This window comes from Podarcis raffonei, chromosome 16, assembly GCF_027172205.1.
Source record: "Podarcis raffonei isolate rPodRaf1 chromosome 16, rPodRaf1.pri, whole genome shotgun sequence".
Taxonomy (NCBI): Eukaryota; Metazoa; Chordata; class Lepidosauria; order Squamata; family Lacertidae; genus Podarcis; species Podarcis raffonei.
Window position 1 is genome coordinate 21,843,927 of NC_070617.1, and position 25,984 is coordinate 21,869,910.

General features: G+C 45.5%; 1 protein-coding gene across 7 annotated transcripts in view; it reads right to left on the reverse strand.

The window, feature by feature from the left end:
* The window catches only part of TAOK3 (TAO kinase 3), a 115,816-nt gene that overhangs the window by 29,435 nt on the left and 60,397 nt on the right, over nucleotides 1-25,984 (reverse strand). For all 7 annotated transcript variants that reach the window (XM_053369816.1, XM_053369817.1, XM_053369818.1 and 4 more), the window contains one exon: nucleotides 12,989-13,123. In XM_053369816.1, the coding sequence (XP_053225791.1) occupies nucleotides 12,989-13,123 (135 nt within the window). The remainder of the gene's footprint in view (nucleotides 1-12,988; nucleotides 13,124-25,984) is intronic.

Consider the following 25,984-nt stretch of genomic DNA (forward strand, 5'->3'; position numbering starts at 1 on the left):
TTCCTTCAAGCCTGTCCTCACAGGATGTGCATTCCAGAGCCTTTATCCTCTTCAGTGCCCCTCTCCAAATCCGTTACCCATTTGTATACCCTCCTTAAACTGAACGCATTACTCCAGATGAGGTGTATGCGGTGCTGAGTAAGGTCTTGTTATTACTTTCCGAGTCTGGAGGGAAAAATGCTCCTATTAACATAACCTAAAATAGCACTGGTCTTCTGTGCCACTGCATCACACCAGCAATGCATATTCAAGTTTTTTTTTTTTTTTTACAAACCCTATAAACTCTCTCAAGTCTTTGCTGGGTTTACCGCTGGCTAGCCATCTTTATCAACTGATGACTGGCGAAGTCCCTAAGCACCACAGCACACCCAAATGACATCAATGAGCGTGCTAAGGGAACCTGCAGCTTCTGTGAACCCCACCCCCTCACCCAGAATGGATCAGACTCTCCCCGCCCTTGCATTTTGGAGGGTGAGCAGCATTGGCAGTAAAGGTCCAACATGCACCAGGAGGGAAACATGATACGCAATGGCCTCAGATGCTCCCACACACTTATGATGCATCCAAGCCATCTGGCATAACGGGGAGTTGTAGTTTGCATGATGTGTTGCCACTCCGGGTGCATCACTCACACACAGACATGTCCAAGGGCCTCTGAGGCCATGTTTTTGGCATACACAAGGCCTCCCTCGTTGTGCTCCCTATGCTAGAGGAGGGAGGGGTTGAAAGGGATCTGTGGGAATATCTGAGGCCTCAGCACATCATGCGCGCTTTCTGGTGCACACTGGGTCCCACCCAATGCTATTCCAGCCTCCAGCAAGCTGTACAGCACAGGGGGAAGAGGCACACCTGATTCATGCTGGGAGGGGTGCGCAGAGGTCTTGAGACTAATTCATGAGCTCAGTGAAATCATGGCATCAGTGGGGCCTACTGGCCTTACCACTCTTCAATTAGTCCAGGAAATCAGTGGATTAATTTTGAGACATCCTTTTAATTAATCTAGCATTTTTAGATTAATTAAAGGATGGGAGTTGGAAAAGTCTCCCCGTTGCTAATTTCATCTCAGATCCCAACAGTGTTTACTGACTCTCTGGGCAGCAAGGCTGCTAAGCAACATTCACAGAGAACAGTCAAAGAAGGCAGCCCTGGGTATGGAGGTAAGTTGAGGGGCGATGATCCCATGGTCCATCAGTTCTCTGGTGCCTCTGCTCACCAGCAGAGGAACTGGAGAAGCAAGGAGAGGGCAGTTTCCTCAGCAGAGGATCCTTACCTGGGATCTGTGCCTTTCCAGGAAACAAAAGATAGTACTTGCATAAAAGGCACTAAATCAAGCTGCTCCCCCTTGAGAAGCTGTGAGAGACCTGCAAGGATTGTGGAGGGTGGGGTGAGAATAAAAACGATGGAACTCTAGAGTGACAGCCAAAAACCAAGCAGCTGCCAAGCCCATCAGCACCACCCCAAGGAGCACAGAGGCGCCTCGTGCCAAGCCAGATGACTGGTCCATCTAGCTCGGTGTTTTCTGCTGCACTGACTGGCAGCAGCTCTCCAGGGTTTGGGGCAGAGGATCGTTCCTAGCCCATTGGAACATGTGAAGCTGCAATCAATGGGATAAAGATTTTGACAGTGCTAAGAGTAGAAGTGGGTCTTTGTATGGGAATGAATGAAAAAGCAATGAATGAATGTTTCATTCCTTATATAGGAACACTGAAAGCAGCCTTATTCTAAGTCAGATTGGTGATCCATGTGTTTCAGTATTGCCTACACAGACTGAAACCCTGGACGGTCGCTGCCGGATGGGGAACATTCTCAGCCCTACCTGCTGGGGATTGAACCTGGGACCTTCTGCATGCAAGGCAGGTGCTCAACCACTAAGCCTATTCACCTTCCTGGGTGAATTGGCTCCTCCAAATTTCACCTGCCTGACCCTCCAAACAAGTAGAGGGTCTTGTCAGCAGTCTCCCCTGCTGCTAGGCAGTCTCCTGCCTCCCACCTCCCTTTCCAGTCCCACACAAGGAGCCTCCAATGGGGCTCCCTCTCCCTCACTGCAAGCCCTATTCATTGCTAGTCAACCTCTCCACCAAAGCCCCAGGCAGAGCAACCAAGCACCAGGAAACCCATGCCCTTCTTTCCCGCACAGGGGACTTGCACAAGAGGCTACCTCAAGGGATTCTAATGGCCAGAACTAATGGGAGCATTAAGAGTCTCTTTTGCCACTCATTGCTGGGTTCAGCTGCAGAGTGAGCAGGACTGACGTTGGGCAGTTGGTAAGAGCTGATCTTTTATCTGGAGGACCTCCCTTTGCCCCGATACACAGATACTTATGCACAGCAGCGGGACACACCCATGATGATATTTCCATGCTTCCCTGCCAGGACACACTAGGTAGAACTAGTTGAGGGGGCAAGGGCAGAAAGTGGGGCAAATTTAGAAGAAAGGCCCATGCTGAAAATGGCTGAGAAACCTCTCCTTACTGAGGTGCTGGGCACACCCAAAGCATGCTGAGTTTTGCAAGGCCACGTGGTTAATTATAGTGCCTACTAAAATTTGCCTAGAATACCGGTCAGGATCACCAACCTATTACACCCACCCCACATGACCTTTCTTCCAGTCTCCAATCACAGGATTACTTTTACAGCAATATTACCTATCTGTCAGTCACTTCGCACCCTGAGTTTCCTTAGGATTCAGTTTTACATGGCAGCTGATGGAGAAGAGGTCTAGTGTAGTGGTTAAGAGACTGAGCTCTGAGGTCACACCCACACTGGGCATTTAAACTGCTTTCATATCAGTTTAAGCATCATGGAGAATCCTGGAAACTGTAGTTTGCTAAGAATGCTGGGAATAGTAGCCCTGCAAGGTCAGCACCCTTAACAAACTACAGTTCCCGGGATTCTTTAAGGAAAGCCACAGTAAGTGTGTGACCTGAATGAGGAAGCCCTTCTTCTGCATCTCAGCTCCGCCAGGTGGGTTCCGGGCGAGGAATTCTCTCTGCTTCAGTTCCCCACCTACAACGAGGGGGTACTAATACTGACCTATGTTACAGGGCTTTGAAAACGCTCTCACACTGTATAATTGTGTACTGCTGTCGTGATCCCAGGAACAGTGCAATGAATTTGCCCAAACAAACTCTTTCTCTTGGACACACATCGCTTACAGACTTTGCCATCTGAGGTGGTTAGTTCAGATAGGAGTCTCTCTCTCTCTCCCTCCTTTGGTGACCTCTTTTGTGAGGACAGACACAAATACCTCATTTAAACTTTACTATGATACTGCTATCATCATTGATGTCCCTAAGGGAACAGCAGGAATGGATTTTAAAACCTGATATGGAAAGAAGTGAAAGAATGATTCATGGAGAGAGAAGAGGAATGGCTGGACCAGAGCTTTAAAAGAACACAGGGCTTTTTGAAGCCAAACAATGCAAGGAGCTCCCTTTTTACGGAGCCAGACCTAATAGTGCCTCCCATTCAGCACTGTCCACCCTTTCCAGGGTCCCAGACAGAGATCTCTTTCAGCACTGATTGCACACAACCCTTTAAGCGGAGATGCAGGAAACTGAACATGGAACCTTAGCCATGCCTTGAATTAACAGTGGCATCCTGTTCTGGTGGTTGCCAGGGTCCCTACCGTGATCGCCTGTGCACAAACCAGATAGTGGGACCTTTGCAACAGAGCTCCTTTCACAAAGCAAAGAGCCAAAAAGCCAACGAAACAGAAACTAAATTGGGAGTGGCTAAAGCTGTAGCAAAACTGCAGAGCAAAGGGAATTAACACTGCAAGAACAAGGGAGGAGAAACCCAGAGCAATGAGTTCTCAACATCAGCTCCTGGAAGAGCAATAAGTGGTCTGAGTAGGTCCAGCGCGGGCAGACATTTTCACAGGGGCTACAAAAAGGTTTTTACCTCCCCACCCCCACCCCGTCCCCCATGGATGGCTAACGTAGGGTGGTAGCTCGTTGGAGATGGCTCATGGGGAGCCTGAATTGTTATTCAGCTGGGATGGGATTCAGTCTCAAAACTGCTTGTTTCAGGCCATGGGTGGGGTTCAGAATAGAGACATGGGGAACAGAACCTTTGCAGCACTGTCCATGGGCTGCAGGAGTTGGGGGCTTTTTTTGGGGGGGGAGGAAAAAGGACACCTGTATTTGTTTACTGCTATGATATACAGAATTAAAAGGACTCCGATTTGAGAGCAGCTGCAATGGATTGCATTGCCATGGAGGAGGGATGGTCTCTGGTAAATTAAGCTGTTAAGAGAGTTCAAGCAGCTTTCTCCCTCCTTATGCATCCCTTCCATGACACCCTGACCACTTCATATTCCTGGAAGCCATTGAGTATGCTCAATCTTTGTGATATTGTAGTTTTCTTTTACTGTCCCTTTAATTTGTGTACTAATATAGATCTGCATATTTGGAGAAACCACTGTTGCATTGATTTTGGGGGTGAGGGGGTGGGGATTTTACTTCCAAAGCTGACTAGACAAGAGGCTGCCAAATTCTCTATCGGAAGGGACGAGAACACAGTGCAATGTATTCCTCATCTCTAACAGGAGAGCTCCTGTTCAGGGCTCCAACTAGCTCAGAATAAGAGCCTTGTAAGGCTCTTCAAGGCTTCCAGAAAGGGGGAGGGGGAAGGTTTCAAGAGGAACATAAGGAAAAAAAGGCACTTCAGTACTCTCCCCAGCCCCACCCCACCCCCATCCTCAAAACTCTCCCCACCTGCTCTTAGGGATGTTCTTAGGGATTTTGCACCATCCCTCACCAAACCAGTATGTGAAGCTATACTTTCAAACTTGCAATGCACAAGCCAAAAAACTGTCCATTAGGAGAAAGGGCAAGAAGAAGAAAGCATGCATTGGTGAAAATAACATACAAAAATATATTGGGGAAAGTTGCTTGCAAAAAATCTATACATTTCGCAAATCTGCAAAGAGCGGGATTTTTTTGTACGTACTATTAAAAAATGTGCAAACTGAAGTGGAAATGGGGTGTGGTAAACTGGAGACTGGGAAAATGAGAAGCTGGGAGAATCCCAAACGGACAAAATTCGTCCATCCCCACTTGTGCTATATAGTGCTGGTAGGGAGGGAGGTTTCTAGATAGTAGGAAAAGGAAACATGGGGTGATGAGATCCTCATGGTATATATGCCCAGGAGTGGCTGGGGAAACCCAGACAGATGGATGGGGTATAAATAAAATAATAATAATAATAATAATAATAATAATAATAATAATAATAATAATAATAATAAATCCCCTAAATTAGTCTTCTCCAGATGCTCTGGACTACACATCCCATTTTGTCCAATGGTCTGGGATGACAGGAGGTGTAGCCAAAAACATCATCATCATATTTATATTTATATTTAATTTATTAAATGTGTATACCACCCTTTATCCACAGAGCTCAGGGTGGGTCATAGGATAAAAAATATATAGAGACAAAAAAATACATAATAAAAACAAGAACAAACCAATTCAAAACCCCTCTCCTCCAACACATTTAAAAGGATATATGATGTTAGCCATCTGGAGGGCACCAATTTGGGGAAGGATACCCTAAGCTGTAAGCTGTGATGAGTTCAAACAGGCCAATTCCCTTCTTCCATCCCCACCCTCACAGCTGACATCCTCAGCAGTTTATTCTAAATGCATAGATCTGCTTTCCCCATCCAGATCTTTGGGACTACAACTTCCATCAGCCGCAGCTGAAGCATGCAGCCAGCTATGTTCCCTGCCTTCTATAGATCTTGGAAGCCACTTAACACCAGAACCTTAACACCAAAACCTTAAAAAAATATTTATTTTTTATTTTGCATACTTGGGGATTGCCCTGAGTATGCAGCCCTATATACCTTCCCAATGGGCATGGTGCTAAGCAAAGGTTGGTATTAGAGGGAATGATGACCAAGAATGGGAGTGTCCTATACAGCCCCATCAAGGCAGAAGACAATTGGGAGACACTATTCTGGCATTGGAGAGATTGGGGTTTTGAAGATTTGCACCTCCTTGCCATGCAATTTTAGCCTTTTTCACATGTTATTCATGTGAAAGGGACATCAAACAAGTACTGGGAATTGGTGTTGCAGTCCTGTCCCGGCCTCTGGCTCTGAGAACACTGCCTGTCCTGGCCTCTAGATCAGTGGTTTTCAACCAGTGTGCTGTGGCACCCTGGGGCACCTTGAATGATGGTCAGGGGTGCCATGGGCAGCACTGGCCTCTGCCCCTCTTTCCTTCCCTCCCTCCTCTGATGCCCTCTTGTGTCATTGCCTCCCAAAGGCTTGCACAGCTATTTACTGCAGCAGCCCTGGCTACAAGCTCCACAGGCAAATGGTGCCTCTGAGAGGCACCTCTCTTTGGGGCGGGGGCAGCTCAGAGACCAGGGGAGGCAGCAGCAGCTGCCTGGAGGACTCCCAAGGAGGCGGCAGAGGAGGCTGAGGGAATGCTCCACAAGGGAGGGTGTTCGAAAAAGGGTGGGAGGCTGCCAGCATTGCAGGCAAGGGGTGACAAAACTGGGATCTTGGGCCCCACAGGGGTGCCACAAAAAGAATGTAGTTGGTCAAGGGGGCCATGGACTCAAAAAGATTGAAAACCTCTGCTCTAGATAATTATATATTAACTGATGCACAGGTGGGTGGGTGTGTGCACAGTTGATGACACCAAGACCATAAGAGATTGCTGGATCAAGCCAATGACCCCTTCAGCAGAGGTTGGGTGGCCATCTGTCATGGATGCTTTAGTTGAGATTCCTGCATTGCAGGAGGCTGGACCAGATGACCCCTGGGGTCCCTTCCAATTCTAGAATTCTATGAGTCTACCTCCTATGGGAAGCCCACAAGCAGGGCCTGAGCACAACAGCACTCTTTGCCCACATGTGGTTTCCAGCAACTGGTGTTGCCTCTAACTGTGGAAACAGAGTACTGTACAGCCACTGTGTCTAGTAGCCACCAGTAGCCCTCTCCACCATGAATTCGTCAAATCCTCTTTTAAAGCCATCTAGGCTGGTAGGTATGCCATCTAGATACACATGCAGGCACCACAATTTAAGGAGGATATTGACAAACTGGGACGTGTGCAAAGAAGGGAAACCAAGATGATGACCCTTGGAGTCCCTTCCAAGCCTACAATTCTATGATTCTATGTCTAGAAGTGGGGTCAGGCAGTGCGTCCTTGTTCCCTGCTGCTTGTGCAATGCTCCCTTTATGAAAGCAAATCATGTGGGCTTTTTTCATGCCACCTTTTTTGACATCGCCCTCCCCCCCCCCAAAGTGACAGAACAGAAACATACAGCTAAGGAAAGGCACAAGTTAATAATGCACGTGGAAATAAGACAGAAGGGAAATCCCAGAAGTTAGAGACACCGCTCCAGAAATTTGACACACTGGTTAAACTTGGGTGGTGTTGAATGCACCAGATTGGCCTTCCACCCACATTTTCCCAGAAGCAGCCTTGGGCAATCAAGTACACACACATATGTGTGTGTGTGTGTGTGTGTGTGTGTGTGTTATGTCTGGACTCTTCTCACATTCTGGCCACTCCCCAAATACGTACTCAGTCTGACTTAGCCATGAAGAGCACAGGAATAAGTTGCAGCTAAGCAAAGTTCCATGCTGCCGCAAATCTAGCCCCCAGTGAGCCAATACATGGCTACAAGGGGGGAAGCTCAATAGGAAAGAACTGGCCATGGTCAGCTGAGGCAGCCTGAAGGTTAATGGTACCTTTTATGAACATTGTGTAGTCTTCCCACTACCTTGGGCATGGAGGGAACCTCTGCTAAATCCCTGAAATGCGGTTAAAAATCAAAATGCCCATAGAATTCTTAAAAGGTCAAGGCCTACCCTACCATGACTACAGCTAAGCATGAGACCTTCTCCATGGAGTTGTGAAGCTACACATCCAGTACTGCCCCAGGAGATGCACGGATGGCTAATATGTTATAGGCTGCCTGTCTTGTATGTGGACAGAGGTTCATCTGGCTCTGGAAGGGTCAGATTAAGAGGTGGTGAACTGGCTGCCCATGGGCGACATTGAGGCCCCAACACAACCTCATCATGTCATGAAGGGGCAGCTTCGTATCTTGCATGGCCAACTGACAACCCTCTCATTGGGAATGGTCCTGACACAGAGAGGCCTCTCAGGCAACTGGAGGGGGAGAGAAGCAGCTGGCAGGTCCTTTGCCCAGTGTGTATACAACAGATTCTACCTGGCCAATGTGCTCTGAGGGGTATCAGTGTGTCATCATTGGGCAGTTAGCCTCTAAGCAGGTAGCCTGGATAGAATCCAGCGCTGTAGACTGAAGACATGCTGCTGCTTGCCAGTCTTTATATTTAAGATGCATTTGCACTGATGACATGAATACAAATGTCAAAATGTTCATATACTACTACTAGATCCCCACCCCCATTTCTCTACCAGCTAATGACAAGTCAGGAAACCTCAGTTTGTATTCAAAGCGGTGGGGATTTCTTCATGTCTGTGACACCATTTCCAATAATGTTTTTTACGTTAAAACACACACACACATACACACCAAGTTAAAGGAATGAGAAAGATAACAGCAGGGAGGATAAGAAAGGGGTGGCATAATCTAAAGAGCAGGCAGTGTTAAAACATTTGCAACTTGCCACGGTTTTAGGATATGGCAGGTTATAAATGGAAATTAGTTAGAGCTCTGTCTGGTCAATGGTCAAAAGCTCTATATCAGGTGTGGGGCACATTTGGTGCTCCAGAAGTTGCTGAACTGCAACTCCCATCATGCTTGGCCATTGGCCATGCTTGCTGTGGCTGATGGGAGCTGTAGCTCAGCAACACCTGTAGGGCCCAAGGTTCCCCACACCTGCTCTATCTGGTGCAGGGCATGCAAGACAAAAGAGGGCTCCGCGGAGGAGGAGGAGCCACATAGTGCAGTAGATAAAAACAGTGCTTGCATGTTATATTGCATTTGCCAAGACTCAATCTCAGGGAGGGAGCCTCCAATAGGAAACCTTGGTGTCAAGGGCACTTCCCAGCCAAGGAATGCACACCACAGAGAGTTAACTCTTCACGGTCAAACATAACACTTGCTTCTACAGCTCTGGAGACCTGGGTAGCTCTTCCCAGGAATGTGCTTTAAGGAGCAGTTGCAACAACTGGGGACCACTCCTCCTCCACCAGTTGATGTACCTTCGCCCTGTGAGCTGTGTGTATGTAGCCAGAGACTCTGCCTGCATGGAAGCTGCTTCTGCTCTTCCTGCTTCAATTATCTCCTGGTTCTGGGAGACTGTGGTGCAGGGAAAGCACCCAGGACTTCACTTGCCTGGCTTGCCTCTTCCTCCTCCTGCCTCTGATTCTTGCCTCCTGGCTGGTATGGGTCCCCGCAGACCACTCCCCCCCCCGAGTCAGACTCCAGTCCCACTCCCCCTAGTGCACACTCGTCAGCATTCTGCCAGTCCCTGGTAGTTGGGAAGGCGATGACTACTGGACTGGGTGATTGGTTCTCAAAGTGGGAATTTGCAGGGCTTTTCTTTAGCTCAGATAAAAGGCAAGAAAGAGGTGACATGATGGAAGTTTATAAAACTATGCATGGCACGGAGGAAGTGGGCAGAGAAAAGTTTTTCTCCTTGTCTCATAACACTAGAACTTGTGGACCTTGAATGAAGCTGAATGTTGAAGAGCCAGGACAGGTGAAAGAAAAGTATTTTTCACCAGCACATAGTTAAGACTATGGAACTTGCTCCCACTGGAGGCAGTGATGGCCACCAACCTGAATGGCTTTAAGAGACGATTGGGCAAAGTCATGGAGAAGAAGGCTACCAAGGGCTGCTAGCCATGATGACTATTCTTTGCCTCCATGGTATGAGGCAGCAAAGCTTCTGAATGCCAGTTGCTGGAAACCACAGGAGGAGAAACTGCTCTTGTGCTTGGGTCCTGTTTGCGGGTTTCCGAAGCAGCATCTGTTTGGCAACTGTGAGAACAGGATGTTGGACTAGATGAGCCACTGGCCTGATCCAGCAGGCTCTTCTTCTGTTCTTAAGTGGAGATCTGGCATTTTCCTTTGTTTCTCCCAACTCAGGTTTATTTGTGCTTTCCTGGCTAGTTTATACTCCCCTCACCTTTAACAGCAAACTCAGTCGATGAGTGATGACAGGACTGGGAGACAAAAGGTGGCTATTGAGAACTGAGAGGGTGGTACCAACATGTAGGGTATTGGTGGGGGGGAGCTAGAAGTATCTCCAAAGCATTGAGGGTTGTATCCAACTTAGTATTACTCAAAGCACAGAAATTAATGGGCCTTAGTCATATCCATTAACTTCAATGGGTCTGCTCAGAGTAAGGCTAATATTGGATGCAACCCTAAAAACAAAAAGGGTAACCCCCAATTCCCAAATAGCACCCCAGTTGGGACTGACAATACTCAGTGTTCTCCAGGAACCATGGACTGTTGAGCATCAAAAGCAGGGTGGAGAGGAAGGAAGGGAAAACCTGGAGTGGTGGTGTACAAAACAGCTTGTTTCATCCCCTTGCAGCTTATAATGTTCTGGATGTGGGCATGGCAGATTAAATGGCCAATCCTGAACAGGAGCACTCCTGTTAGATGGTGAGAATACGCTGGAACATTTTGTAGCAGGTACAACTTTTGCATGCATTTAAAACACCACTGGTGGCAAGAATGAGGGGGAAAGAATAGTGGTGAGACTTCATTTTCCTTGGCCATGCCTTTACTTTCAAGGAGTAAAAGGGAGGGGGGAGTTGTAAGTTTACCAGTGGTGATAACTGGATACACCAATGGCAGGCACAGGAGGAGCCAGAGGGAAAACACGAGTGGTAGCTGGTTCTGTGTATCATACTATTCCCTTACCCCTCTTGGCAGACAGGTACCATGGGTCATAGTAATGCTCCTCCAGGTCTCCCAGGGGTTGTAACTACTGCTTAATGATTAGTGTGGTTCTTGACCATTTATGAGCTACAATGGGAGAGGGCAAGATTCGGCGAATGCCAACACTCACTTGTGAACAAATGGGTGTTGTGAATTTCCAAAATAGGTCTGCGTCCCCCCACATTGAGGACCTATACGAGCGAACGCTGGCAAAACGTATTTTGGCAACTGCCAACTTTCACTGGTGTTATCTTGGGAGATTTTTGGGCTGTTGCATTTGGGGTTGTCAGTCTTGACACCCGCCACATTTTAGACACAGATATGCAAAAGTGAAATTTGTGAGATGCTGATATACCGCTAGCGTCAGAATTCCCTCCGCCCCCAAGAGTCACGCTTTGGACTGAGTAGTATTTTAGCAAGAGTTTGAGAATGAGGGAACTGAATGACTGCGCTAACTTACAACAGGACTGTATCCATTTCTACAAGGCAAGGGGTGTACTGGTATAATGAGATGCCACAAGATTCGCTACCAAAGGAGAGAACACCCAAGGCCTCCGCTTGGATGAGGCGTGAGGCATGTTGCCGCCCTGAAGACCATCCTTCCATGCCCGTACAATCGGGTCAACCTGTAAGTTCCGGAGGGAGCAGTTTCCCTTGCCACACTGGGGGTGGGGGAACCACACACACACATGCACACACACACCCCTCCCGAGATCCACGCCAGCAGTGAGCACGAGCAATAATTCAAACTCGACTGCTTCAGCACAAGGGGTGGGGGAGATATGAAGCCTCTACCACTGCAAATTCGTTCTCAAACCACCATTGTCTAGGGCTAACAAGAAGCTCTTTTGATGTGTCCTGAAGATCGGAGCGAGGGGGAGCGTGGGGGGGGGTGGGCAGATGTGCTATGGAGAGGACTCAGGGAAATGGCAAAGGAGAAAAATCATTCAGCTACGAGGCAAGACAAAAAAAAAGCGGGGGGGGAGGGTTATCCATTGTAATTTCTGGGCTGGCTCAGGATGATGTCATAATGGCAGGCAGCAAATGCAACGGCCAAATGCTGGGCACCCTGTAAATCTCTCTGCCCATGTGACCTCTAATACTGATTTGGCCGAAATACCAAATATTTCTATCATTTTACATGTATGAGATCGTTTCTGGTTTGCGAAGCATCACAACCCCTCCTCCATCCACTCTTGGGATACTGCTGCCAATTTCCAGCTGTGTGTGTGTGTTAGAGGGAGAGAGGGAGTGTGTGTGTGTGTATGTGTGTGTGTGTGAGAAAAGGAAAGGATGGGGGAGGAGGCAGAGACCTCACTCTCTACAAGCACACACCCCTTTCGCTACTACAAAGACATCACTAGCAATCACATTTGCAATAGTACAAATGCTGGCTGAACCACCGCCACCATCTCCTCTTGCTTGCTTTTTCTCGCACCCTCCGGTAAAAAAAGAAAGAAGGGAAGAGGGGAAAAAACCCCAGCCCTCTGTCATTTTATAGGAGTTGCCCGGTCCTTTATAGTGTCAAATGGGAACAATGCAGTTAGCCGTAAAATTAATGAATGAGAATGAATGAATGCAAACAGCTAAGCAATTCGCCATGAGAGGCGGCAGTGGTTCCTTCCACTGGTCAAACCATCAGCACTCATTAAAATTATAATCATCAATATCTCCAGTCACTCCATCGTTCCCCACCACCACCACCACCACCCCTCCTCCTCCTCTTCCTCCTCCTCCCAGACAGACAGAAATTATACTCAACAAAAATGGATGGAATTTGGAACAAACCAATCAGAGGGAAAAAAGAAAAGAAAGAAAAGCACCTCTTCCTTCCAAAAGCCACGTTTAAATTTCAACCTGCTGCAAATAAATCCCAAATTGCTAGGAGATATTTTCAAAATATTCTGCAAAAGATTTTTTTCTTTAAATAAATAAAAAAAACCACCTCTCTCTCTCTCGCAATATCTAGTTGCTATGCCAACAAAAAGAGAGAAAGAGAGAGAGAGAGATAGAGAGAGAAAGAGGGCGTTGGGAGAGAATTCTTGACCCCTTCCCCAGACTGACACAGTCACATCAGAACGAGGAGGGGAGGGAAAAAAAAGGATAGCGGGGCAAGGGGTGTGGTGGCTGCTTACCAAAGATGCTGATTTGATTGTGGCAAAGCGTTCTCGGTTCCGGTAGTGGAGGGCCCGATTCTGGACTGAGTGGGTAGGCCGCAGCTCAGGCCTGCGCTCCCCGTGGCCCACCTCATCCCTTATGAATACATGATCCTGCAGAAATGGATGAAAACAAGGAGAAAGTCCAGTTGTGCTCTTTCTTCGCCGGCTGCCTCTCTTTCACCCCTCTTTTTGCACAAGCCCTGCTGTTTGAAATGCATAGTTTGGCTCTCTGCTAGTCCCTGCAGCTCTCACAGTACAAAATGAATAAGCAACACATTGCAGCCTTCAGTTAGGAATGTCAGCTGATCGCTAGTGGGATGCCTTCTGAATCCCTGGCAGATTTTTTTTTTTAACCTCCAGAATTACATATGTGCAAAAAAGAGAATCAAAAACACAAAGCGCTGCAGAGCAGTCAGAGTCCTCAGAAGGGCTTGCTTAAAACACTGCACCCAAATAATCCCTTTAAAAACATGGTTTCCATGGCTAGCAAAGATGCTGCTGCTGCTGCTGCTGGTGGTGGTGGTGGTGCTGCTGCTGCTCCCTTTGAACACAGAAGCAAGGATCTGCCACATTCCCTTTTCCAGCCTGGATTTTCCTCTGGACTTGCTATCTGCTCTGAAGAAGAAGCATTTCTGTCTAAATAGATGCAGGATGGAGGAGACCAGCCTCTCTGTGTGTGTCTTGTGCTGGAAAGACTCTGTGACCACTCAGGGATCCTGCTTTCTAGTCATGATCGTGCACGGTTCTAGCATTTTCTCTCCATAGCCTTGGAAAGGATTTTTTTTTTACATTTAAAGAGACAGAACACAGTTTAATACAAATGATCTTTGCTAAGTTTTTTCTTCTCTCCTGTGACCCAGAGCTTCAGGAAACAATGACACGATGGCCAGAATTCATGTTTTAAGTGTCATACTGTCTCTCACATATATTTTTTTAAAAAATAAAATGGTTGCATATGTCATTTGGGAAATTGCATTCTTCCAGTGGCAAATGTCTGTGTCTTGGATCTGGGACATGGGAGTTTGAAATTCAGATCATCTGTGGACATGCTGGATGGCCTTCAGTGCTGTGTTACCTCTCGGCCTCAGTAACTCTTCTGCATAATGGGAATAAATCAGTGACCTACACACTGTGTCATTTCAGGCTATATATTATTATCTACTACTTATAAATTATTATACATGCCCAGATTTAAACAGACCACTAAAAAGAGAAGCCTGTTATTGTAATTTGGAATAAAGAAAAGGCTACTTTTAAGCTGCCAGCCTCCAAGCTAGGGAAACTCACATTCTTTCCCCCAGCATTTTTCAGTAAGGAAGAAGACTGGGTGCATTCATCCTGCCATCTAGAATAGCTCCAAGAAGCAGGGTGTGGCATACTAAGAACCCAAAAGCAAGGGTGGCAAACCTGTGGCCCTCGAGATGTTGTCGGGTTCTGACTCCCATCATCTCTGACCACTGGCCAGAGTTGACAGAAGCTGGAGTACAGCAACATCTGGAAGGCCCTACAGAAATAAGACCAAGCCCATCTAGTCAGACATCCCATTTCCAGTGGCAGCCAGAAAAGTAGAAAATGAACTTTCCGCTTTTTCAGAAGTCAGAGCCACTGGATTTTCATTCTTATTATGTGCAAAGGGACCGTAAAACCAAGGAATTGGTTCTAATGGACATAACAAATAATACAGAACCATGGCACCGACTGGAGACCAGGTTTAAGCAGCCCATAGGTCCTAAGACTATTTGTTTTGAAAAGCAAGACTCAGGATGCTACTTTAGGGGTATTACTCTGCCTGCCCTACATGCACATGCAGCACTTCAAGGGAGTTTGGCCACATACCCTTGCTCACCAGCATGGGTCGCCCACAGCTTCCTAGGGATCAGAGAGCTCCATCAAAAGAACTGGCTATCCTCGTATTTTTAGGTGCAATCAGAGACTGATCGTGCTAGGGTATGTCCCCTTCAAGATCAAGCAAGCAAACCACAGGCGATTAATTAAGACCGGCATGAAAAACCCACTCTACTTGTTACCAGGATCTGGTGACTCTTTCAAGTTACTCCAGGTTCCGATTATCCTCCTGAACGTAAGTAAACATGTTCAGAATGACCATTTTCATTTATTACATTGTGTTGATGCTATATAAAGCAATAAGAATTGGAACACCCGCACCAAATCACTGGGCAATGGACATTCAAGAAGTATTACTGCATGTTGATGTGTCGTGTAAGCAAGGCCCCAGAGGCACTCTGGGCAAGTCATCCAGGTCCTAAAGACTGATCTTCAAAACAGAGAAATGGTCCTAGGCAGGCTGGCTTTTTGTAAAGAAAGACAATTAATTTGCCATTGTTAATGGGTTAGCGAATGCTTTGCTATATCCAGAAGGCTCTGTGTGTCACTTCTTCCCCATCCCTTTCAGCAGCTACTAGCATTTCTCCTCTTCTCACATCCATGTGGACCCCATTGCAAACCAGTCTGTACTAAATATCTCTTTGGTACCTTCCAAGGAAGTGCAACCCTAATTATGCACACTTCAGACTTTGAGAATCAACCTGCACCCTCAACCTGGTGCTCGCCAGATGTTTTGGACTGCAACTTCCATCACCACCGCCTGCTTTTGGCAATGCTGGCAGGGGCTGATAAGAACTGGGAGCCCAGCAACTTATTGAGGGCACCAGGATGGAGAAGGCTGTCCTAATAAAACCACCCAGAAGTTACCAGGTGCCAAATGGGCAGTTCCACCATGTTTCAATTCCAAACGAACCGTGAATCTGGAGCAAAATGGTATCAGACAGAGCACTTGTTGCATGTGGGTCTGCTCCTGTTTCCCCGTCCCTCCTAATTGACATGGGGCACATGAACAAGCATCAGGACCTCTTACCATTTCCCAGGAGACTTTTCATCGGATTTAAGTTCTGCATAACACTCAAAAAAGCCAACGAGATGGAACAAGGGCAAGTCCGCTGTCCATCCACATAAGTCTAAATGGATTTTTTGTAAGGGTGCTTGTGGGACATAAGTACAGAAGGAGTAAGGTCTCGTCATTGGACTATGCAGGAGAGATGTTCAGAAGTCGAGTGAGCACATCCTTGAAACTCACCGATAATGGTTTAAAGCCTTTGTTTCCTATCTGCCTGAACTACAAACATAACCAATCAACAGGCCAGTGTGTTTCTATGGTATGAAAATAACACTGTGTGGTTATTATTACGGTTATTGTTTGCAGAACCTTTTCCAGAGGCTGCATCCAGGAGGACCTGGGCACCATCTCTTCCATTTTCTGCTCCTTTTTCTTAGCTCTGTAAGTGTAGCGGATCACTAATCGAGAAGTCCTAAGGTGGTGCAGAAGCATCTTCAGCGGAGGTTGCTTAACAGCACGTTACACAAGCTTGGCTGGAATACTATCCGGGTGGCTTTTCAGCATATCCAAGTGCAACAGTTCTTTGAATAAGGAAGCTTGAGGAAGAATTCCCATTTCCAGCAAAAGGAATTGACTCACAATGTGTCCAACATTGCCACTTTATGGTTTTCTAGTGCGGAAGAGTCTATGCTTGCAGGAAGGATGCAACGTTTATCCTAGGAAAAACTGACCAAGATTCTCCTTGACTGACAAGTGATGAAGTGCATCTTTCAGACTATAGCTGTTAATACAAATAGGGTAAGATGCATCTGGCATGTAACTCAAATGTATAAGAAGCAACTTTTTTGAGGAACTATAATCTGAACTAAACAGGGCTGTTTTCCAAACAAGGAAATTTTGTTTTTTTAAAAAAAAAAATTAAGGTGCATATTAAAATTCAAAGGAACTTGGAAAATCTCATCAACTGCATTTGGAGGCTGAGCAGGGACTCAACTTCACATCCATTATCATGCAAAAGATTACTCTTACGTGGATGTGCAAACTTCATCCACCGGTGTGATGGACAGGGCCACTTGTGCAAGAAATAAGCAACCTACAAAGGCTACTTGATTGAAGTTGGCCTTATTCTGCATCTTCACCATTGGCAGGTAAGTTTTATGCATGTGGGATTTAATTTTAGGACCACAGTAAGCTACTCTATACTGAGACATAGACCACTGGTCCATCTAACACAGAATTGTCTACAGTGACTGGCAAAGGCTCTCCTTCTTGCCCTAACTGGAGATGTCAGGGTTTGAACCAAGGACCCTTTGCATATGGTGTGTGTGCTCCATCACAGAGCAAAAATAAAATAATAAAATAATAAAAAACAACCCACACCCCAATTTGTTAAGGATAGAGGAAAACAGTATTTGGCCAAAGTTTGAGAGGCCAAGTCTGCATTTTATTGGAGGAGGCTAATGGTTGCATTAGGGATGCGGGTGGGGCTGTGGTCTAAACCACTGAGCCTCTTGGGCTTGCCGATCAGAAGGTCAGCGGTTCGAATCCCCGCAACAGGGTGAGCTCCCGTTGCTCTGTCCCAGCTCCTGCCAACCTAGCAGTTCGAAAGCACGCCAAAAAGTGCAAGTAGATAAATAGTACGGCTCTGGTGGGAAGGGAACCACCGTTTCCGTGAGCTGCTCTGGTTTTGGTGTTCCGTTGTGCCAGAAGTGGCTCCCTCGGCCTGTAAAGCGAGATGAGCGCCACAACCCCAGAGTCGTCTGCGACTGGACTTAACTGTCAGGGGTCCTTTACCTTTTTTTAATGGTTACAGTAACTTAAATGAAACTAGCTTCTAATCAAGTATCAAGATTAAATATTTAACTTCAAGAAAAAAAATTATGCTCCCAGTGGGGAAAATAAATAAATAAATAAATGTCTATCCCATGAACCTATATTTAAACATACAAAGTATAAGTATCTCTAACAGCATTAAAATAACCATGTCAAAGATTGGAAGCCCATACCAAGCCTATCATCAAAATGATCCTTCCTGCCTACATTGATTTTTTTGTTCAAAGACTTTAGCCCCAATCCTTGATGCAAAGTTTAAAATGTAAGGGCTGCTTCAAAATGCAAGCATATAGTATCTCACTGAGTATCCCTATCCTTCTGCAGAACTCTACATGTGTCTGGGAGCCTCCTAGAACTTTGGATTAGGGCAGGTAATTTTTAACCATCAATATCTATGTGTGGGCAGGAGGGGACAGAGGTAACTGCCTTATGCCGAGACAGACAGCTAAGTATTATCGACTCTGACTGGCAGCACCTCCCCAGGATTTCAGACAGGAGTCTCTCCCAACCCTACTGGAGATGGCAGAGGTTGAAGATGGGACTATCTGCATGCAAATCAAATGTTCTAACACCTCCCTTCCCTAACAATCCTCCTGTTCGTATAAACATAATTCTATCTTACCAACGAATTCTAACCATGGCTAACAAAAGCTGCTTCCAGTTCCATGGTCTGTGCTCACTAATTGTCTTGAAGCGGTTGGGATCAGAACCCACTGGGAGCTGAGCAAGACCAGAGTGGGTCTGGAATGGCAATGGCATCTAGCAATGGTCAGCAGGCTAACAGGCAACAGGTCACACTGTAGGAAACAAGTTCCAAAAAGGAGAAAATAGCCATGTTCTGGAGAACCTGGGAGAGCTCTCAGTAAGAGGGCCCTATCAATGGAATCTTTGCTTCAGCACCAGCTTGCTTAACCAAGCACCCAAGGAGTCAAGCAAGTCACTTATTGCTCAAGTCCCATCCCCTAGCTGAAAAGTAGCAGTGATATAAGGAGGCAGAGGTCTGCCTTTGAGTTTAGCAAACCTACACCACAAGGTGGCCACTAACCGAGCTCTTGAGCACAAGCTTACATGGGACTTCAGTTGCTAGAAAAGATGCAGTTGCTGATCATGGCTTCTTGCTCAGCAAGTCTGAATCCATCACAGAACTTGTCCCCTGTTCTGCCTCGTACTCTCGTTTTGGTGGTGTTGCAAGCTGCAGGATTCCCCACTCAAGACTCCTACAGACCTGCGCCCACAGAAGAGCCTTCTGCCTCAGAAAGAAGTCTGGGTCATCCAGGACAGGGACCTATTCTTTATTTAATTTATATCCCTCCTTTTCTCCCAAAGGAGTCCAGGGCATAGACCGATATCCTCCATGAATGATACTGTTCACAAACACAGCCCACCACCTCCACAAACAGTTCTATCAGGTTACACATAATTCGTTGCCCTGGGCTCCTTTGGGAAGCGTGGGATAGAAATAAATTAAACCAACAAACAACTTTGAACACTTTATTCGTGAGCATGCAAGTAGCTCATTTACTAGACTTTTGTTAGCTCTACAGTATCTGGTTTTTCAAATGGATCCAGTAATTCAGCTTCCTCTGTTGCACCACCCAAACCCCTTGCAACTCGAGAGATACAAGTTGCTCCCCCCTAACCTGACCCAAATGCTAATAACCAATAACCTATGACAACTTAATTATTTATCAAGCCCACATTTAGATCCCTTTCTTCTTGCTTCTCAAACCTGTTATTTTCACTCTAAGCTAGCTGAAAGGCTCCAAGTGAGACTTTTTTAAAAAAGTAATCTTCCATTTTTAATCAGACATAAGACCAAACTGGACAATACGCAACATTCACAACTACATTTCGTATATCTGTAAGTGTGTGTGTTGGTGTTTTTTTTAAAGGGAGAGGGTGTTAAATGGTAGCTGTGAATGGGGGCAACTAGAATTAGGACTGATGCACATGGGGAGGGGCAGTTTAACCCTTTAACCCACATGTTGTAGTTCTCCTCAAAAACACCCCCTCTCCCCAGAAGCCATTTGTTGTGGGAGGGAATTTTTATTTTGAGGCAGGGTGGAAGAGAAGGATTAACCACAACTCCCCAACATGGTGCCAGTCCAAATTGGGCCCCATGGCTATTTAATGCACCCCTTCCCAAACAGATATGTGAAAGTTTAGCCTTTTGCTTGTTTCTTCCAAGTAAACTATATCCTTATGCAACCAACCATAGACCATCTGTTGCTCTCATTTATGAAGCATTTAACTCAATTTCTCAGGCTTCGTTTCAGTTGGGGATGTGGGCTAACCACACAGTAACTGTATTTGGCCATATTCATCCCTTGATACCCTAAGCTCCTTCCTCTTGTCCGCCTCGCCAACACCAGTCTAAATTTAGATTGTGATTTCCTTGGGACAGACTTCTGCTCATATTATTCTGCAGGTGGATGGAACTACAGAATAAGCAAAGCAGGCTTAGTAGGACTAAGAGTTCACTAAGTAGTCTGCAAGTGAAGCTGAAGACTTTCTTCTAGAGCAGGGGACCTGTGGGGAACCTGTGGCTCTTCCGATGTTGACTGCACTCCCATCATCCCTTGGAGGCCAGCACTGGAGGCCTGCAGGTTCCCCATCCATGCTACTGACTCAGGAAGTGTTCCAGTACTACTAGTAGGTTCTGCTTCTAAGGTCCAGCAGATTAAGACATTCTGGCAGCATCCTCTAACACACCTGTGTCAAAGGACTGCCTCAAATACCTGTTCCTCAATACACCCACAAGTTGCTAAACAAGAGGCTTGGTGGGTGGTGCGCTAATGTGTATCTCCAGTTTGAGGTCTCTCACATTAATATCATTGCAGTGTAATGTTATTTCTCCAGTCACAAGTGAATGAAAATGAGAGCTTGTAGTGACATGACACGCTTTTTGGGACAGGGTCCAAAACCGGCACCAAAACCAGAGTTGTAACTATCTTTTGTAGACTACTAGTCAAAGGTATGAGGCTCTAAAATATCTTCATCTGTTTGGTTTTTTCACTGGAAAGAGTATACTACTTCAGGGTTGGGACTGCACGGCACCTTTTCTGATACAACAAACCTTTAAATACATGGATGATATCTTCTGTTTCTTATATAAACTAATTTATGGTGTTGTAGCTGAATCTGGCTTTGAAATAACTTCCTATATGGAATAAGTTTGCACTCGTTGTGCAAGTTGGGTGTCCATGCTCTGGCCACTCTACTGATTTCTTTATAACGAAATAACACCATTCAGAAGCCTGGAAAGCCTCAGGAAGAAGGAATTTGCTGACACCATTTGAAAGGCAACCCCTATGCCATAGGCACATGGATTGAAAGGACTGATACGTATTGGGAGTGGTTTCTCTTCTGGGCTCACAAACCTCGAAGGCACCCGATTACCAACTGTACATCTCCTCTCACCTTGGCACAAACTCATTCCAGCTCACGGAATTTGTACCCACTCATTCCAGGTCAGTTTGATGCTTTCCGCATTGCTGGTGTCAGAGACTCTGGAGTCTTGTGCCACCCTATTCAACTTCCATGATGAAAAGTACCTTCTTCTCACAGGTCCCCATCGTGTTCTGCCATTTCGCTTCCTTATGGTCTTACCTTGCATGTGAAATCCACAAACTCTTCATTATGTTTTCTCCAGATGGCTCTTTTGCTTCATTAAAATGTTTTCCTTAGCACTTTCAAAATAGCCTTTAAAACCAGAGTGTCCAGAATTCACATTTGTACTGAAAGACTGGTTGAACAGTTGTACAATAATAAAGCTGGCATTTCCAATTTGCTTGAGTGTTCCTTGATGACATTGTCTTATTTAGGCATACATTGGCTCTGATAATTAATATAGTCTTTGGTTACTTGGCTGCATTTCATGATTGTTTCTAGATATTTGTAATGATTGTTCCTAGATACTTGTAATTTTCTACCTTTCCCACATGGTCATTCCTTTTCCTTATTTTCTAGTATCTTAAAAGTTTATTTGGGAATATGAACATGAATTCAGTCTTATTGGTACTTTTCTTTAATATGCAATTCTACAATACCTAAGTTCTTTTGTACCATTTCCGCTCTTAATAGACAAATGCCATTGTACGATACTGAGCCGTCACCTCTAAACTGAACAAGGAAAGTTGCATGTTCAAGAATGGGATGTTTTCCCCCTGAATAAATAAGCACCCTTAAGGACTGAAGGGTGTGTACTTCTTTCCCCCAGGCTCATGCACGATGTGGGGAGGAGAGGGGAGAGGCCAAAGTGAAGGGAGTAAATATTACAAGACCTCACCAGAAGCACCCAAAGATAGTGACCTCTGTTCAGCCAGGATTTCACAAAGAAACAAAATCATGAATACATTCTCTCTCACACAGCCTTCTGACAGGAACATTTATGGAACCACCCTAAGTCCTATATCCCTCTAGGCTTCTTCTCAGAATGGTTGTCTTTAATATCTACTTGACTCTCTTCCATGGAGCAATTCTGAGGCCTAGGGGGATGAGTAACTGGGATCTCAGGCAGTGGGTTCAACTAGCTTTGGCAACTATTCCTTGATGCTGCTCATGCGAGCTTCAGGAAAACAGCACAGGCCCCTTGGATGCCAAAGCACTGACAGAGAGCATCTTGATTCCGAATCTCCAATTGCTATGAGGGGGAGCAAAGTTCAAGCTGTCATCTGCCACTTAATAAGGTATATAGCTAAAACTGATGCCTAAGAAGTTAGGAGGCTTTGTGGAAAGAGGGAGGAGAGGCCTGTTCCCCAACCATGTTATATTCCAGCATTTCCCAGTTAGCTGCTCAGGTGGTGCAAACTTTTAAAAAGCTCCAGGGTCAGTCTCTGCCCTGCTCCACCCTTGGTCTGATCAAGGGGAGCTACTGCTTCTGCACCTGTTCTGTGGCCACACTTCTTTCCTTCACCTTTCTACCGCCATACCTTTACATTTGAAACAAAGGCAGCTGCATCATATCTAGTCAGAACCCTGGCCCATCTAGCTCAGCGTAGCCTACTGACTGGTAGTGGCTCTCCAGTTTAGGAGCAGTGGTCTTTCCCTGACGTGTCTCAGGATGCCAAGATGTTAACCTGGCCTTGTGTATACAAAACAGGTGCTCTATCATTTATTCTACCTTGCCTTGCTCTAACCTTGCTTGCATCCAACCTTGTCTCAGCCTAAGCTTAAAAGGAACCGAGTTTGCCATCAAGTCCCAAACAACTAAGCTAGGTACCAAACCTATTTCAGATGTGAGATGATGTGTACTTCTATAAAACCCTCAACATTTTCCATTTAAAATCAGCACACAGCAAGCTAGCTGGGCTGTGTGTGTCTTACCTCTCTCTCTCTCTCTCTCTCTCTCTCTCTCTCTCTCTCTCTCTGTGTGTGTGTGTGTGTGTGTTTTGAAAGGGGGTAAGCAGCAATTTATACTGCACCATTCATTACTGATGCTGTGTGGTTTTATGTACACACATATATACACATATATAATCAAGAACAAAGCACCTCTGATTAAGTCTAAATTGGTCTGGCACCAAAGAGATCTTGAGACAGAGCAGAAAGCCCACCAGAAATGTCAGCTCAGTGTGTTATAGCAGTGAAAAGGGCAAATTCAGTGTAAGGGAAAGGGATTGGAGAACGGAGGTAAGCCCAAACTGGCATTTTGATGTAGAAATGTCTCCCTTGCTGTTTAATAGCCAGGGCAATCTTAGACTCCATTTGTCTCAAATTTAAGTTTCTTGGGTGATGTGGACAGATCACAACCAGGAAGAACCTCACCTTTACATTTCCCTCTTCATGGAAGAGGGGTACACCTGCCTCAGTTTCAGATTTCTCCAGTAATAAGTATGTCCTGAGCCAATGCACGTGTCACACTTTTAGCTGTTCATGGGGGTAGTATCCGAGTTTTGAAAAGTCCTCTGAATGAGGCATATGTGCATTTCTCTACCTGAATACCAAGGCATATTCCTCTCTTCCCATCTTAAGCCTGCTTCAAGTGTGTGATGAGGAAATACTCTGTGAGTACAATATTCACTGGAAGGCCTCAGGTTGTAGAATTATTAGAAAGAAAGAGAAACTTCTCTCTATCCATTTTCTCCACATCATTTGTAATCTTACACATCTTGTTGCTCCCCCCTTTACTCCCATATTCTCTGAACTATGTATTACCAAATGTTGCAACCTTTCCTCAGAGGGGAACTGGCCCTGGCCTTTGATCATCTGAGTTGCCCTTTTCTGAACCTTCTGCAGCTCTACAATATCTTTTTTGAGCTGAGGTGACCGGAACTATGGACAATATTCCAAGCATGGTCACAACACAGAGTTGTGCAATAGAAATAAAATACTGGCAGATTTATTTTCAATCCCTTTCCTAATGACTCCTAGAATGGAATTCGCCTTTTTCACAACTGGTGCACACTGGGTCATTGTGAGTCCAATGTCTTGCTCTGGTTTGGATTACATCCGTGTATACGTGAGTTTGGGGTGGGGGTTTTTTTGTCCTAATATGTTTCACTTTACAATGAAATGCATTTGCCATTTTAGTGCCCATTCACCCAATATGGAAAAATTGTTTCAGAGCTCCTCACAATTTATTTTAATTGTGGTAAACAATTTTGGTTATCATTAGTGGACTTGGCTATCTTGCTGCTCAGCCTATCTCCAGATCAATTATGAGCAAGTGAAATAGCACAGGTCCCAATTTAGATCTGGGAGAACTATCAATTTTTCCCTACTCTCTGCTTTCGGTTTCCTAAAGATCTAATGCTCCATGAAAAGGATCTCTCTTCTTATTCCATGACTGCTAAGGTTACTCAAAAGTCTTTGGTGAGCAAATTTATCAAGAGCTTTCCCCATGACTGGAACGGGCTATATGAAGACAACTGAATTCGCACATTACTAATCTTCCTTCTTCAGATGGCTGACTGTCCCTCAGGTATAATTTTCTTTCCTGTCTCCCTTCTTAAAAAAGGTGTTAACGTTATTAATTCAAGTTTCATTAAATGCTTGTATACTGTTCTACTTTGCAAACTTTCAGCAGGCAAACGAACAAGCAGAGCCAGTTAAAGATGCTAAACTCCCATTTAAATCAATGGGTTACGGTATCTCTGTTTCTGGATTAGGACCATTATTGTAATGCACTTAAGTTTTGTGGTGCTGCAGGTTCTTGTGTGCTGCTCTTCCTTTCCTTCTTAAGGGTGCACAGAAGACAATGTATTGCTCAATGTATGTGTACTGAAGTATTAAAACTCTTCCACAAGGGAGACACAATTTTTGTACTTTCAAACAGAAATAGAAGCATCTTCTAAACCATCTCAAAATATTATGTGTAAGACTTTTGGTTTCTCTTTGGAAGTACTGAATCAAAGGTGCCTCTAAGGTAGGGCTGCAATATCTGCAAATGGGCAATAAGTTATCTTCAGTGTACACTTAAGGTCTTCTGTCCTTCTGTTCCTGCATGCAGTGCCTTTCCCTTTGTCTTCTTATCCTCTTGGGCCCCAAGGCGGGCTGCATGGCTACCGTGCCAGGATTTATAGGTGCAACACCTGACAACAGACAATTTTCAAACTCTTTCAAAGAGGAAGAGAGGCACACCGTCTTCATTTCACCACTGTGCAGTTGCAATTGCTGCTGAGCGAGTCTAAAAATATTATTACAATGGAAGTCTCAATGCTAACGCCTTCTTTTTGCCTTGGGTCACAGGCTCCTGAATGTATCGTTTCTGATGGCCAAGTGAGACCAGGTGACAGTGTGTATAGTAATGTAGGAAAACAGGAGAAGCAAGCGTGCATATTTTAGCCCTCCAAGAACATACCTTCTGGGAGTGACCCAGTTCACTGTTAACCTGTTGAGGGGGAAATCCAAGCGCAGGTCTGGATTTGGGTGGAAGTTATTGAAGTTATCAAATTAGTTTGGTGGATGTGACCATTTCAACCAACATGACAACCACTTGGGGGAAGACAGATGTTCAGAACAGAAGGTGGTGGTGGTGGAGGAGTTACAGGCAAGGACAAAGGTATACATGCAGTGCTGAGGTGCAAAAGCAGGGGAAGAGATTAAACAGAATTTTCTTAAAAGGACAAGTCAATTCTTTGTCTCAGAGGTTTCTCCTCACTGTCATCTTAACTTTTTTTAAAGGTACTCTCATCTTACACATGTGTTTCACTTTCCAAACACTACCAAAAAAATGCGAGCCTCCATTCATTTTCTGGGCACTATGATACGCGCACTTTCAAAAAATGTGTTTCAGAAAACACTTGGAGCGGCCCTAAATCCTGCAAAGAGCACAGAACTTCCTC